Below are 16,154 nucleotides of genomic sequence, written 5' to 3'. Positions count from 1 at the left end.
GGCAGAGACAAATGTGATATTTCCTTCACTAACATCCATGTGATTTGCCCCTTTTGCATTGATAGTGGGAATAATGGTTGCAAATTTTGTTGTTCCTGTTATTAAGATGCATTTTGCTACAATGGCGAGTGGTTGTACGCTGCATTGCAGGTGTTTGCCATTATTGGATGAGAATCCAAATTTACTGATTCCCACAAATTGTGTCAATATTTAATTCGATAGGATTATGATTAATATCACATAATTGTATCAGCGGTATCTATGGAGAAGATATTTGCGAATGATGATATATCTTTGTGCACAAGCAATTGAGCTAGACGAGAAGCTTAAGTGAGGTGGTGCGTGTGGGCAATAGTAGTAAAGGAGGTAAGAGTTTTAGAAGTGTGTACCTTTGTAGTTGAACCAATTATTTATAAAGAAGGTTTACGTGAAGGTGAAAGTATTTGAGTAGTATTCAAACTCCTTATTAAATAAAGCACAAATCTAATAGAACTTATGGACCGTTAAGTGGGTCCAAGACACGTATTCGGATAAAAGATAGTCCAAAGGGAGGGGAAATAATTCTTATATAACATATGACAAATGGAAATTCCTATATGCCTCAAAGGAGAAGTTACTTTATATACTTGAAAAGAAAATAAATTTTCCCAATTAAGTAAGGGAAAAAGGGGAAGACATATCATAAAATAAAAATTATGTCAAATAATAAGTTATAGAGATTGAGTGTCATACTATCCATACTTAACAAATTATAGTTAAATATAGCAAGTTTCTTCTTTTAATCTTCTTCAAAAGCTGTTCACAATTTATTACGTCAACCTTTTTTTTCTTCTCATATTTGCTTAGTATTTAGTCAACTTTTTAATCCTAAGCACACAAGAGGAAAAAAAAGGGTATTAATCTAACATCTTTAATAGTAATTATTTCCATTACATGAAGCTAAGAGTTTAATAAATATTACTATAAAATTCTTAATTTAGTGTCAATTTTTATTAAAAAAAATCTTTAATAAATTTGAAAATAATATGAATAAGTAATTATAATTAATTTTATTAGTAGCTAAATTAAATATTATATTTATTCAAGAAAATCAAGAAATTTTTTTTGAATTTCGCGGAGAGAAGAAATCGGAGTTTGAATTAACCCACCAACGGTATTGAAAAAAAATATTATATTTATAATTAACCGACATACGGTATTGAATTAAATGCTATATATATATATGTAATAACAACCAATGAAGTTCAAGACAGTGTGTGAGACAGTGAGACTGAGTAACTAACAATCAAGAAAGGTTTCTTCTTGTTCTTGTTCGGAGTTTCCCGCAAAATTTTGAATTGGCTATTGTCCTTGTTCTTCGTTCCTCGTATCAAAAGAGAAAAGAAAGGTAAGTCAACATCTTCTCTGTGCCTCTTCTCTTTCTTTGTTTGCGTTTTCACAAACCCTGTTCTTGTCCCTTCTTCCTATGTCCCTGTTCTTGCATTTTCAGGACCCATGATTTCGCTAAAGATGTATGATTTTTAACATACCCATGTGGGTAAAATGGCTAATTGGGTTTTTTCTTAATGGTATCTATGTTGGGTCTGTGTTGAATCTGAGTAATGATTGGTGTTGAGATGTTAAAAGTTGTGCTTTTTTTTTTTTTTTTTTTTTTTTAATTTGTAAATTGGCAATAGATCAATGCTGTGTCAGTGTTTCAATTTAGGTATTATGAATTTTGATTAGATAACCATTTGCTGTGCTTAACTCATAGCTGTTTGCACTGACATATATTTTTATGATTAGATACTCTGGCAATGGCTGTGGTGAAGGATCATGACACTGATGAAATTGGAAACGAGTTTCCAGTAGGAATGCGTGTTCTTGCTATTGATGATGACCCATTGAGCCTCTTCACTTTGCAGACTTTGCTCAGACGGTGTCAATATGATGGTATGTTACTTGTTTTCTTTTTTATTTTCTTGAAAATGTTGATCGATGATGACTGCAATTAACTTGGAACCCATTTGTGCATTAACAAGTCCTGTTGATGCACAAATTGCATCGGAATGTCATGAAAATTCTGCTTATTTGATTTATAAAATCCTTTAATTAAGGCTGAGGTACAAGTTCTGTTGTGGTACACCCATTCCATTTTACAAATGTTAGTGACTTATGAATCTTAGTTTCCTTTCTCTAAATTTATCGATGATGACCGCATTTAACTTGGAACCCATTTGTGCATTAACAAGAAACCCATAGTAGTAGTGGAACGTATAACCTATTCCATCCAAGAGGGACCCTAAAGTTGCCCTCATGAGTGTTTATTTGAATTCTGGAGAAATAATTTGAGGTTATGTGCAACGATGACTGCTCTATATGTTATTATTATTGGAACAATAACATATATTCTGTTTATTTTTAATAAATTTGAATTTGTCAAGTTGAGTCTGCTAGTATTTTCAGTTGGTTTTTTATGTGACAAATCTTTTATTGTAATTATGCACTTGCAGTAACCGTGACCACAGATGCAGTATCAGCACTGAAGTTGTTGAAAGAAAAGAAAAGCAAGTTTGACCTGATAATCACCGAAGTCCACATGTCAGAAATGAATGGATTTAAGTTGCTTGAACTCATGCAATGTTGGAATTTGATGGACCAACCTGTCATATGTATGTGATGAGCATTTTTTTCAATTTATCCACCCGATTAATATATTATTTGATATTGGGACTTCATTTACTTGTTTGATGAACCTTTAACATTATTAAATTTTGTATTTTAGTGTCGTCTGAAGATAATGACCGAAACATGGTCATGAAAGGAATCAAACTTGGAGCTTGTGATTATCTGGCAAAACCTGTGAGAATCGAGGAGCTGCAAAACATATGGCTGCATGTAATTAGGAGTAAGAATATTGTCCCAAAGAAGCATGATAAAGATTACCACAATGACTATGAGGAGCCCAAGATACGTCATAACAAAATGGATCCCTCAACATCAACATCAACCCAGAAGAAGTCTCGAGTTATTTGGACCGAAGAGCTTCATCGTAGTTTTGTTGCTGCTGTTATTAAGCTAGGGGTTGACAGTATGTTGTTCGCTCTCTCTCTACAATGCTATAAGAGCTTAATCAATTGATGTTTCCTTTTTATTTTAGCAATACTTTTCTGTACAACATTATTTTGAATACTTGTTCAAATAGCCTTCCTTATTATAAGTGCCGCTGGGAGAAATATCATGCATTAATTATCATTACATATGCTTTATGCAGTGTCATGAGTGTTCCATTACTAAATTGGTTTATTTTGGTTGCAGAGGCAGTACCTAGAAAAATTCTTGAATTGATGAATGTTGAGAAGCAACTTACTAGGGAGCATGTGTCCAGCCATCTCCAGGTTTTTTTTTTTCTCATCCTTACTACTGCTTTAGTTTAATAAAACCAAAGTTTTTTCATTAAGAAATTAAACCTTATTGGTTTTTGCAATTGTTGCAGAAATATAGACTTCATCTTAAAAGGATTAGCTCTAAGTCAGCCCAACAAGTTGAATCCTTGCAATGGGGGAATCAGAGTAGCATTACAAATACTTATGGGGAAACAAATTTTCAAGGAAGGGATGACCAAAATCAGAATGATGTTATCTGTAGCTCAATAGACTCCCGGATTCCCTTGAATGGTGTTGTTGATTCAGAAGGGCATAGTCCAGTAAACTCAACCTTCAATGGAGATTGGGACTTTGATTTTTGTGATAGCATATATACCACGGAATTAGCTGAAGAGACCGAATGCAAGATTAATAGTATTTTGTAGAGTGACATGTCTTCATTTATCCTCTTTTCCTTGTTCTGTCTTCTGGTAAAATTTTCATTCTATATTTCTGACGCAAGGGATTTCCCAATTGTTTGAAATGCATTGTTTTCGCTGCACCCGATATCAAACTCATTTATGAAGTTTATGGTGTTTAATTTTGGGCAAACTTATTTTTCTATCAAACTCGTTAATGGTCAATAAGCAAACAATAAGGTAATTATTATGATAAATAAACCCGAGTTTTAACTAATAAGAATGCAAGTAATGCCCTACGAAATAGCATTCACTTATTATTATATAACAATAATAATTATAAGATAGACCTATGCTTACGATGAGATAGATCTATATAGGACTCTGCATTGCAGTTTGCAGAGGCCAGAGAACATCCATTTGATGCATTTTCGTGAAAAAAGTCAATGTTTCGAAATATCTTTCTTACAGTTAGAAACCAAAGTTAGCTCCTGGCGCCTCAATGAAGTCTAGTTACATCTTTTTACTTTTTTTTACCAATATGCTACCCAATAGCTTTGTCTTAGCCATTGGACAAGAAGCAACTTTAATTTGTCACAGAAAAGACGCAAGCAACAATACTTTTGGGGGGTGTTTGGTTGGGAGATTTTGGAGATTTTGATAGGTAAGTGATATGTGTGTTTCTGATATAACCATGTTTGGGAAGGGGTGTTTTATGAATATGCCTATGTAAATGTGATAGCCGGGTAAATGGGTTTTGACATCAATTTGGTCCAATAGGTAGCTATCCTTTTCCCACGTGATATATGGTATTGTGAAGAAGCTACCGAAATCACTTTATCATTGTATCAGGACATTACCAGCGTACCCCTACTTTTGAGCGCCAAAGTAAAAAAGAGTCGTACCTAAAAAAGTAACGCTCAGAGAGTTGTTCAAAAAATAAACTTGCACAGAGGAAGAAGGAGAGTAACATGCAAGTTGCAGGTGTTGACCATGTTAGTGTTTGTAATCTGAAACCCAAAAATATGCATCACTGAGCTACGATTTGTTGGGCTGCGAGGTAAGGTAAGGGAAAAAAAAAACAAATCGAGCATGGGTTGATGGTTTTTTTCTCAGCAGGGTTATTTTTGTAATACCCAGTGCATTTACCCATCTATATGTTACTTACAACCAAACATAGACTTTATAAAAGTTACTTAATTTTCCCATACAAATTTTTTTCAACCAAACAACTTTTTATACATAATCCTATCAAACATAATCCTCCAACCATTTCCCTATACATCACATTTTCCTATATATCATAAAATTTACCCTCAACCAAACACCCCCTTGTTTTAAACTTTAGTAATTACTTTTAACTAGCCTTTTTTTTTTCGTTTTTATGGATTTAATTATAATTAGAGACTATGTCTTGGAGATGACCGAAAAGAAAATCAACATTTTCTCTAAAAGATATTATACTACTCAATAACTATATGCTCAATGTAAGATTCAGACAATAAATCAATACATACATGATCAGACTTCGTTAAAAACATTAGAGTTTTAGGAACACGCATCCAACTAAGCAATTTAAGAAATCAGGCAGGTCATAAAATCACAACATGAGATCAATCAATTAAGTATAGAAAACTGAATTTAAAACACACCCCTCACTTGGAGTATTAATTCCACTCATCACTCATCTGTCTAAGGGGTAAGTGTTTCACTCAAACTTTCACGCTTGATCATATTCTCACTCTTTATAGTTAATTAACATACATAAAAGATCAATAGGTCTTTATTCAGGTTGTAATGGAGCATGGTTAGAAGAGGGATAAATAAAAGATAACTAGCTGAAACATTGAAACATAGAAAGATCATGGTGAAGTGTAAACACTTTAAACAACAATCCTTTTTCTCCCTCTTTACTCCTTGTTCTTTTTTAGCACTTTTTTTTTTGTGTTTTTCTTTTTCAACCCCCAATACTTTTCTTTTTCGTTTTCATTTTCTATATTTGTCAACACTTTTATTTGAATAGAATAAAAAATAAATATTTTTATTTTTCACCATTTTTCAACCTTTGTTTTTGCTCAACTCACCTAACCTCCTTTTTCACCACATAGAATTACATGATAAAGTTCTCATGTTTACACCCTACCATGAAATTTCTACAATCCAATCTTATTTAGGGTAAATGTGTATGTGGAGTGGCTAAATAAAACATAGGTTATTAAGAAAAGAAAAGGCTTAGGCTCAAAGGGTTAAACAAAGGATATCATAATGATTAGCTATTTGGCTAGGTAGCTAAAACAACAAAACGCCTCAATCATTTCAATCGTGCATGTAAACAACTATTTTAAGGAGAAACAAAGAAAGTTCTAGAAGTATTTTCAACAGTGAAGCGCACACAAAAAATAATTTTTTGTTTAGGCTCAAAACCTCACGACTATAGGTGTGCAATTAAGGTAATTATGCTCTTTCTCAATTACTCATACTGTAATTCTGATATTCATGCCATATCACAATATAATAACGTAAAATAAACAGTAGCCTCAATCCACTAATCCGTAGTTGGGCCCTTGCCCCTAGACTGCTCATTGCTACCATGGGTACCTGAAATGATATCCCCAAAAAGAGGTGAGATAACATCTCAGTAAGCTCAAGGTTCTAAGAGGATCCTCTAATCCCCTGAGCCCACTTCCTGCATGATAAGTCAAATATAAAGCATATATAACAAACATATAGCATAAACATAGCATCATAATTCATCCTCTGGTTAATTATTCAAGGGCTCTTCCCAAGAATAGCTAACTGACATGTCCCACATGCCTAGTGTGACTCCCAGGGTCAAGCCATAGGCAGTCAACACAAACTGTAGTATGAAATAACTCCCAGGGTCAAGCCATAGGCAGTTTACATACATATTCACTAGCCAGGAACCTCATACCATACACCATCAGTGCATCATCAAAATATCAAGAATCATATAATATCTATATGAATGTGAATGAATGCACATATACCACATATCACATACTTTCATACAATTCAACCATAATGCCCACCATCATGGTGGGGCCACAAGAGAGAGGAGCAACCAAAATCAGGAGCTTAGCACAAGCCCACACTCCAATATAACACGTATGCTCCAAATAAATCCTCAAGCGCAAGGTTCTCTAGGCACACGTAGAGTAGGAACCATTCACACCATTAATTACATAGTACTTAATCAAGTCATATACAAGACTTAATCATTTAATGATTCCACTTTTCATACTCATGTGCCAATAATATGCCCATTACAAGTCTAGACCATTTATTCCATATTTATATATTTTTAGTGCATTATGAAGTGTTCACTTGTTACACAATCAACCATATAGGTTAAGCACCTTACATAAACTTAGAATCACACTCTAGAACCACTAAGGTAACTTAGATTATTTTCAGCACTTCCAAATCATCCTATTTTCTCATGATCGAAATTACATCCTTAGGTAAACCCTAGGTTAGATTTTCAATTTGCAAGTGGATTTAAGCTTTAAACACACTTTAAACCCTAAATCATCCTTAAGTACAATTTTTGCACCTAAAACCACACATGGCCGAATTGTATAGGGTAGTATTCCTTAGGATTTTCTTTCATTAACTTTCATGATCATGTGTTCCTAGACTAGTCTTAAGCCTAGGTTGTTAACTAGCTCCCTAATTAGGTTTAATGAGTAAACCCTAATTAGGCTTGATTAGAACCCTAGGTTACTTTAATTTTAGGGTTTTTATATTATTAGGTCACTTATGCATTCACACAGTCACGTAGATCTTAGTTCATTAATTTCACTAATTACATAATTAGTGCTTCTAAACCCTAATTAGGTCCATTTTTAGGGTTTTATAGTTAATTATTAATTTCACTAATTACAGAATTAGTGCTTCTAAACCCTAATTAGGTCCATTTTTAGGGGTTTATAGTTAATTAATACATTATGCATGGTCCACCTCACTTTAACCCTTGATTAGTATCCTAATTAGGTCCTGAACCAATATTTAACATACTAACCCTAATTTGTCCACACTTGGCCGAATTGCATTGGAGTGTAAATTAGGGTTTTTAGCTTAACCACTTCACCATTTCTTTAGTTAATTAAGTCCTACACTTAATTAGTCCACTAACCACTTTTTAATTAAATTTTAAACATAAAATCCTAATTATACTCATTAGGGCAGATTTGACATGATAGTGTCATTAGGGTTTAAATCCATTCCTTAATCAAATTAGTGTTCTTAAGCTCAAAGGTTGCATTTTTAACATTTCCCTTGGTCCCACTTATGATTGTCCACCCTTTACAACATCCAGAACCAATTTTTATCAATTTAAAACATCAACTCCATAGTGAACACATGTTGGCCGAATCATATAGGTGGGTGGGGGAGGGTTTTGGTCACCATTTTTTCAAGTAACTATGCTTACTTCTTCAAGTTAACTTCAAGGCTTTAAGCTTCCACTTTTCTTCAACAAAGATGCATCTTTTCCACAAAGAACACACCTTTAACAAAGACCCAAAGTTAGAACAGAAGAACACATCTCAAAGGTGAGGTTTTTCAAGAAAAGAATTCAAGAACTTACACTAAAACTCAAGGAAATAAACACCAAAGTGGTGTTCTTCAAGGAGAACTCAAAACATCATCTCCATGGCATGGAAATGCTCAAGACCGCTGCTGTTTGGGGAGGGATTTACCATGAAAATTTGGTTTCCAAGAACCAAAATGGTATGTTCTTGAAGAGGAGGATGAGAGGAACAAGTTTTGTGAAGGAAGTTTAGTGATTTGGTGGAGTTTTGATGGTGGAAATCTAGAGAGAAGGAGGAGAAAACTTGAAATTCAAAATGGTAGAGAGAGTGAAGGAGGCGCTGCAATGGCTAAATAGGAGGGTGCCCTAGTCTTATAGGGTTTCGACCAAGTCACTTAAGTGACTTTCTGCCCTTTAGTGACACCCGGTGTAATTTTTATCCGAACTGTTATCAATTCTCTACCCGAAAACACTAAAGACTCTAACTTTAAGTAATTAATATTAAATTTGTTTAATTATCATGTTCCTAACTCAAAAATTTGATTAGTAGATCACAGATCCACTTACTGTTGTTTAATTGCACTGTAGTCTTTACCAGTGTTCTTAACTGTGCCCGGATTTCATAATTTTTTTAACTTTAACATTATTGGTCTAATTATGACTTGTTAGGCATATATTGGTCTTTCTTTACATTTTCTCATCTTTTTTCCCGTTCCGGAATTCTACCGGCCGAAGTGACTTTCCCAAAATACCCCAATATGGGTATCAAACTTCATCAATTCATATACTAACCTCATCTATGATAATCATATCATCAAAATAGCTCTTTAACTCAAATTTGTTAAATTGGAGCTATTCTAGTAACTGTTACTGCGTCAGCAGTAAAAAATAACAGATGAAAATCCACCTGGGTAGAATACTATCACTATGGATATCAAAATTCTTAGAATCTCATCCTCATTCCATTTATGATCCTAAGGTCTTCCTAATAATCCTCTAATTTCAAAATTATAAAATTAGGGTTATTATAATGATGGTCTGATTTAAAGAAATTGGTAGAGGAAGGCGCAAGAGAACTTAAAGGGAAACCATTAAACATGACATTACTTTTAATTATCTAAATGGTTTAATTGAGAAGTGTTTTTCATAGAGCCAAAAGGCATCGACTGATCCATGAAATCGACCCCACTTAGTGGAATAAGGCTTGTTGTCGTTGTTATTGTTCATAACAATATGAATATTATTTGGCTGTGGTTCATCTATTCATTATTATCTTGAGAGCGACATTGAAGGAAAAGCAAAATATAATGAATGAACACACCAAAAAAAAAATCAACACAACAGTGGAATCACCACACTTTTTGTTAACATTAAATAACCACATATTCTAACAGGATACCCAGTTGGCCACATTCAAAATCTGTAAAATTATTTATGAAATATTTGCACTTAAATGTGTTTTCGCACTTGCACTTCCCCACATCAATGTTAAAGGAAGTATCCACTTGGGGTTGTGTCCTCCTGGTTCACTTATCACAGCTGTGACAAGGCATTATTTTCAATTGTAGTGATCCTAGAAGGATAAACTTTGTAGAAATGATTGTTTAGATCTGCCAAGCTGTATAATGAGTGTTATTTATGATGTAACGAGGTAACTATATTTTAAGTTAATAACCAATGTACGTGCTGCAGCCTGCATGGTTAATGGCTCATTTTCCTTTATTTATTTCAGGTTGCAAAAGCTGCAAAGCTGGATAAATCTGAAATTCCTGCAAAGATTAAGTTGCTTCCGGATCCATGGACTCCTGAATCTGGATTAGTCACTGCTGCCCTCAAGATAAAGAGAGAACAGCTGAAAGCCAAATTCATAGATGATCTTAAGAAGTTGTATACATGAAGTTTCTAACCTTTTTTTCAATGTATTATCCAGTGTAGGTGTATGTTATGTCTGATTTTTTAATTTATTTTTTTAATATCAATATCTCCCTGCGAATGCTATCAATCATATTTCTGGTTGATGTATTTTACTGTTTGTAATATGTAATACTTTCACTTGTGACTATACTGGATTGCTTTGCAAACATGAGTTCTTGACCATTAAGCAATGTTCTATTGGTTGTGGGACGCGTTGATATAGTCAATTAGTAATGGCTAGCAGTATATAGTAATTTTTGAGCAGTCATTTCACTTTAAATAGTGTCCATTATTTTTTATTTTTTTTTATTTTTTACTTTTATGGTTCGTAGGTTGAGCTTTTGTTTAGGTTATCAACCGTTTAGGCGATATTAGAGATTCTTTGTTTTGACGAAAGTGGTATTTCTACGTTATGTTGCATCGACACGGGGCATGATATGACACGTTAATTCTAAAAAATATAAAATTTTGACACGTTAGGATACATTTTGATATTATATAATATTTTTAATTTATGTAGTGTATATTATATTTAGTATTCAATAATTTAACAAAAAAAATAAAGTTAAATTTATAATACATATTAATTTTGCAAAGAAACATAATATATTTCAAATATTAACGTCATCATCTCAGTAACATTAGGCGTACCGAGTACATAAATCACCTCATACTTATATTAATTATTATTCCACAAATATGTTTAAATTTGTAGTACACACGTGTAGCAATATTCTTAGCTCAACAAAACTCTTTTATTGAAAGATAATGATGATTAAAGTTATTATAATTGGTCTAGTAGTGAGGGGTTTGAGTAATTTGTATTTGTTGGGTGTTTGATTCCTACCGTTGTATAATAAAAAACTAACGATGATTATGATAGTAGAGTTACCTATTCTATTTTTTTTAAGGCTACTTATTGTGGTAACCACACCAAACATTTTAAATTTATCTTAGCTTTGGATGGATTTGGGTCTTTCAACTTCATACTTCCCTTCGATAGGACATATGTCAATGTTCTTAGGGTGAGCCTCAGGGTTTCTTTTACTTTGTCGCCCTTTTCGTTCACGGCACTAGCAAGGGAGAATTCTTTTTCGTATTCAGTGTTTGCCTTTCATTTTCATGCACATCAACATACTTGGAGGATTTGAACCTTGAACTCGACTAGATTGTTGACCACAGTCTTGTGCAGAGACTGTGGAGAACGACCCACATTGAAGACAGGCAACAAGGAGGTGCAAGTGCACATTTTCATCCAAGTTGTGGACCTGTATATATCGCTCCTGCATTGAATTAGTTTAGATTAACATGAAGGGGCTCGCCTTCTCTTCATAGATTTAAGACAAAGTATGAGATGACTTCGGATGTATTTTGCTAGTTGTAAAGCTGAGTAAGAATTTATGGGAGAGATCCTTGAATGAGATGATGTAGTGTCGTGGTAGAGTGTTGAACCAATCCGAGGTTAGTTCACTGAGTAAGAAGGCAAAGACTATAGTTGTGTCTTACCTTGTTGCCCCATATTTTCACTCTGGTGCTCACTAATGTGGCATTAAATGTCATCCAAATGTTGCATCAGTAATGCCCCTGCAGCTTGGATAGGATCAAGTTAGTGTGCAACAATGAGGGAGTGGGTTAGGCTAGTTGGGCAGAGACAAATGTGATATTTCCTTCACTAACATCCATGTGATTTGCCCCTTTTGCATTGATAGTGGGAATAATGGTTGCAAATTTTGTTGTTCCTGTTATTAAGATGCATTTTGCTACAATGGCGAGTGGTTGTACGCTGCATTGCAGGTGTTTGCCATTATTGGATGAGAATCCAAATTTACTGATTCCCACAAATTGTGTCAATATTTAATTCGATAGGATTATGATTAATATCACATAATTGTATCAGCGGTATCTATGGAGAAGATATTTGCGAATGATGATATATCTTTGTGCACAAGCAATTGAGCTAGACGAGAAGCTTAAGTGAGGTGGTGCGTGTGGGCAATAGTAGTAAAGGAGGTAAGAGTTTTAGAAGTGTGTACCTTTGTAGTTGAACCAATTATTTATAAAGAAGGTTTACGTGAAGGTGAAAGTATTTGAGTAGTATTCAAACTCCTTATTAAATAAAGCACAAATCTAATAGAACTTATGGACCGTTAAGTGGGTCCAAGACACGTATTCGGATAAAAGATAGTCCAAAGGGAGGGGAAATAATTCTTATATAACATATGACAAATGGAAATTCCTATATGCCTCAAAGGAGAAGTTACTTTATATACTTGAAAAGAAAATAAATTTTCCCAATTAAGTAAGGGAAAAAGGGGAAGACATATCATAAAATAAAAATTATGTCAAATAATAAGTTATAGAGATTGAGTGTCATACTATCCATACTTAACAAATTATAGTTAAATATAGCAAGTTTCTTCTTTTAATCTTCTTCAAAAGCTGTTCACAATTTAGTCAACCTTTTTTTTCTTCTCATATTTGCTTAGTATTTAGTCAACTTTTTAATCCTAAGCACACAAGAGGAAAAAAAAGGGTATTAATCTAACATCTTTAATAGTAATTATTTCCATTACATGAAGCTAAGAGTTTAATAAATATTACTATAAAATTCTTAATTTAGTGTCAATTTTTATTAAAAAAAATCTTTAATAAATTTGAAAATAATATGAATAAGTAATTATAATTAATTTTATTAGTAGCTAAATTAAATATTATATTTATTCAAGAAAATCAAGAAATTTTTTTTGAATTTCGCGGAGAGAAGAAATCGGAGTTTGAATTAACCCACCAACGGTATTGAAAAAAAATATTATATTTATAATTAACCGACATACGGTATTGAATTAAATGCTATATATATATATGTAATAACAACCAATGAAGTTCAAGACAGTGTGTGAGACAGTGAGACTGAGTAACTAACAATCAAGAAAGGTTTCTTCTTGTTCTTGTTCGGAGTTTCCCGCAAAATTTTGAATTGGCTATTGTCCTTGTTCTTCGTTCCTCGTATCAAAAGAGAAAAGAAAGGTAAGTCAACATCTTCTCTGTGCCTCTTCTCTTTCTTTGTTTGCGTTTTCACAAACCCTGTTCTTGTCCCTTCTTCCTATGTCCCTGTTCTTGCATTTTCAGGACCCATGATTTCGCTAAAGATGTATGATTTTTAACATACCCATGTGGGTAAAATGGCTAATTGGGTTTTTTCTTAATGGTATCTATGTTGGGTCTGTGTTGAATCTGAGTAATGATTGGTGTTGAGATGTTAAAAGTTGTGCTTTTTTTTTTTTTTTTTTTTTTTTTAATTTGTAAATTGGCAATAGATCAATGCTGTGTCAGTGTTTCAATTTAGGTATTATGAATTTTGATTAGATAACCATTTGCTGTGCTTAACTCATAGCTGTTTGCACTGACATATATTTTTATGATTAGATACTCTGGCAATGGCTGTGGTGAAGGATCATGACACTGATGAAATTGGAAACGAGTTTCCAGTAGGAATGCGTGTTCTTGCTATTGATGATGACCCATTGAGCCTCTTCACTTTGCAGACTTTGCTCAGACGGTGTCAATATGATGGTATGTTACTTGTTTTCTTTTTTATTTTCTTGAAAATGTTGATCGATGATGACTGCAATTAACTTGGAACCCATTTGTGCATTAACAAGTCCTGTTGATGCACAAATTGCATCGGAATGTCATGAAAATTCTGCTTATTTGATTTATAAAATCCTTTAATTAAGGCTGAGGTACAAGTTCTGTTGTGGTACACCCATTCCATTTTACAAATGTTAGTGACTTATGAATCTTAGTTTCCTTTCTCTAAATTTATCGATGATGACCGCATTTAACTTGGAACCCATTTGTGCATTAACAAGAAACCCATAGTAGTAGTGGAACGTATAACCTATTCCATCCAAGAGGGACCCTAAAGTTGCCCTCATGAGTGTTTATTTGAATTCTGGAGAAATAATTTGAGGTTATGTGCAACGATGACTGCTCTATATGTTATTATTATTGGAACAATAACATATATTCTGTTTATTTTTAATAAATTTGAATTTGTCAAGTTGAGTCTGCTAGTATTTTCAGTTGGTTTTTTATGTGACAAATCTTTTATTGTAATTATGCACTTGCAGTAACCGTGACCACAGATGCAGTATCAGCACTGAAGTTGTTGAAAGAAAAGAAAAGCAAGTTTGACCTGATAATCACCGAAGTCCACATGTCAGAAATGAATGGATTTAAGTTGCTTGAACTCATGCAATGTTGGAATTTGATGGACCAACCTGTCATATGTATGTGATGAGCATTTTTTTCAATTTATCCACCCGATTAATATATTATTTGATATTGGGACTTCATTTACTTGTTTGATGAACCTTTAACATTATTAAATTTTGTATTTTAGTGTCGTCTGAAGATAATGACCGAAACATGGTCATGAAAGGAATCAAACTTGGAGCTTGTGATTATCTGGCAAAACCTGTGAGAATCGAGGAGCTGCAAAACATATGGCTGCATGTAATTAGGAGTAAGAATATTGTCCCAAAGAAGCATGATAAAGATTACCACAATGACTATGAGGAGCCCAAGATACGTCATAACAAAATGGATCCCTCAACATCAACATCAACCCAGAAGAAGTCTCGAGTTATTTGGACCGAAGAGCTTCATCGTAGTTTTGTTGCTGCTGTTATTAAGCTAGGGGTTGACAGTATGTTGTTCGCTCTCTCTCTACAATGCTATAAGAGCTTAATCAATTGATGTTTCCTTTTTATTTTAGCAATACTTTTCTGTACAACATTATTTTGAATACTTGTTCAAATAGCCTTCCTTATTATAAGTGCCGCTGGGAGAAATATCATGCATTAATTATCATTACATATGCTTTATGCAGTGTCATGAGTGTTCCATTACTAAATTGGTTTATTTTGGTTGCAGAGGCAGTACCTAGAAAAATTCTTGAATTGATGAATGTTGAGAAGCAACTTACTAGGGATCATGTGGCCAGCCATCTCCAGGTTTTTTTTTTCTCATCCTTACTACTGCTTTAGTTTAATAAAACCAAAGTTTTTTCATTAAGAAATTAAACCTTATTGGTTTTTGCAATTGTTGCAGAAATATAGACTTCATCTTAAAAGGATTAGCTCTAAGTCAGCCCAACAAGTTGAATCCTTGCAATGGGGGAATCAGAGTAGCATTACAAATACTTATGGGGAAACAAATTTTCAAGGAAGGGATGACCAAAATCAGAATGATGTTATCTGTAGCTCAATAGACTCCCGGATTCCCTTGAATGGTGTTGTTGATTCAGAAGGGCATAGTCCAGTAAACTCAACCTTCAATGGAGATTGGGACTTTGATTTTTGTGATAGCATATATATACCACGGAATTAGCTGAAGAGACCGAATGCAAGATTAATAGTATGATAGATCTATATAGGACTCTGCATTGCAGTTTGCAGAGGCCAGAGAACATCCATTTGATGCATTTTCGTGAAAAAAGTCAATGTTTCGAAATATCTTTCTTAACAGTTAGAAACCAAAGTTAGCTCCTGGAGCCTCAATGAAGTCTAGTTACATCTTTTTACTTTTTTTTACCAATATGCTACCCAATAGCTTTGTCTTAGCCATTGGACAAGAAGCAACTTTAATTTGTCACAGAAAGAACGCAAGCAACAATACTTTTGGGGGGTGTTTGGTTGGGAGATTTGGAGATTTTGATAGGTAAGTGATATGTGTGTCTCTGATATAACCATGTTTGGGAAGGGGTGTTTTATGAATATGCCTATGTCTAAATGTGATAGCCGGGTAAATGGGTTTTGGATCTGGATTTTAATTAAATAGGTAGCTATCCTTTCCACGTGATATATGGTATTGTGAAAACTTCCAAATGGCTTTTATCATATATAAGGACATTACCAGCGT

At 33.7% G+C, this 16,154-nt stretch overlaps 2 protein-coding genes across 2 annotated transcripts; both read left to right on the top strand.

The window, feature by feature from the left end:
- The first annotated feature begins 1,796 nt into the window (after positions 1 to 1,796).
- LOC133309653 (two-component response regulator ORR23-like) lies at positions 1,797 to 10,212 on the top strand. The gene is made up of 7 exons (XM_061510451.1): positions 1,797 to 1,932; positions 2,493 to 2,651; positions 2,765 to 2,898; positions 2,998 to 3,070; positions 3,298 to 3,377; positions 3,476 to 3,685; positions 10,048 to 10,212. The coding sequence occupies exons 1-7, from the start codon at positions 1,797 to 1,799 to the stop codon at positions 10,210 to 10,212; spliced, it is 957 nt and encodes a 318-aa protein (XP_061366435.1).
- A 3,454-nt stretch (positions 10,213 to 13,666) lies between these two features.
- Positions 13,667 to 15,554, top strand: LOC133309662 (two-component response regulator ORR24-like; the record flags this gene model as incomplete). Its single annotated transcript, XM_061510461.1, has 6 exons — positions 13,667 to 13,802; positions 14,363 to 14,521; positions 14,635 to 14,768; positions 14,868 to 14,940; positions 15,168 to 15,247; positions 15,345 to 15,554. Coding segments are annotated over exons 1-6 (792 nt in total), but the record flags the coding sequence as incomplete, so codon positions are not given.
- Between the last annotated feature and the right edge of the window lie 600 nt (positions 15,555 to 16,154).

Source organism: Gastrolobium bilobum, unplaced genomic scaffold (assembly GCF_033153095.1).
Source record: "Gastrolobium bilobum isolate Gb01-03AN ecotype WA unplaced genomic scaffold, APGP_CSIRO_Gbil_v1 utg47230, whole genome shotgun sequence".
NCBI classification, from domain to species: domain Eukaryota; kingdom Viridiplantae; phylum Streptophyta; class Magnoliopsida; order Fabales; family Fabaceae; genus Gastrolobium; species Gastrolobium bilobum.
Note: the sequence above shows the minus strand (reverse complement) of the source record. Positions and strands in the feature narration are given on the sequence as shown.

Excerpts from the sequence above, each read along its gene's own strand:
- LOC133309653 (XM_061510451.1), top strand. The coding sequence starts at position 1,797 with ATGGCTGTGGTGAAGGATCATGACACTGATGAAATTGGAAACGAGTTT. Across the intron at positions 1,933-2,492 it reads CAGACGGTGTCAATATGATG|TAACCGTGACCACAGATGCA; the intron begins GTATGTTACTTG and ends ATGCACTTGCAG. Across the intron at positions 2,899-2,997 it reads TAATTAGGAGTAAGAATATT|AAGTCTCGAGTTATTTGGAC; the intron begins GTCCCAAAGAAG and ends TCAACCCAGAAG.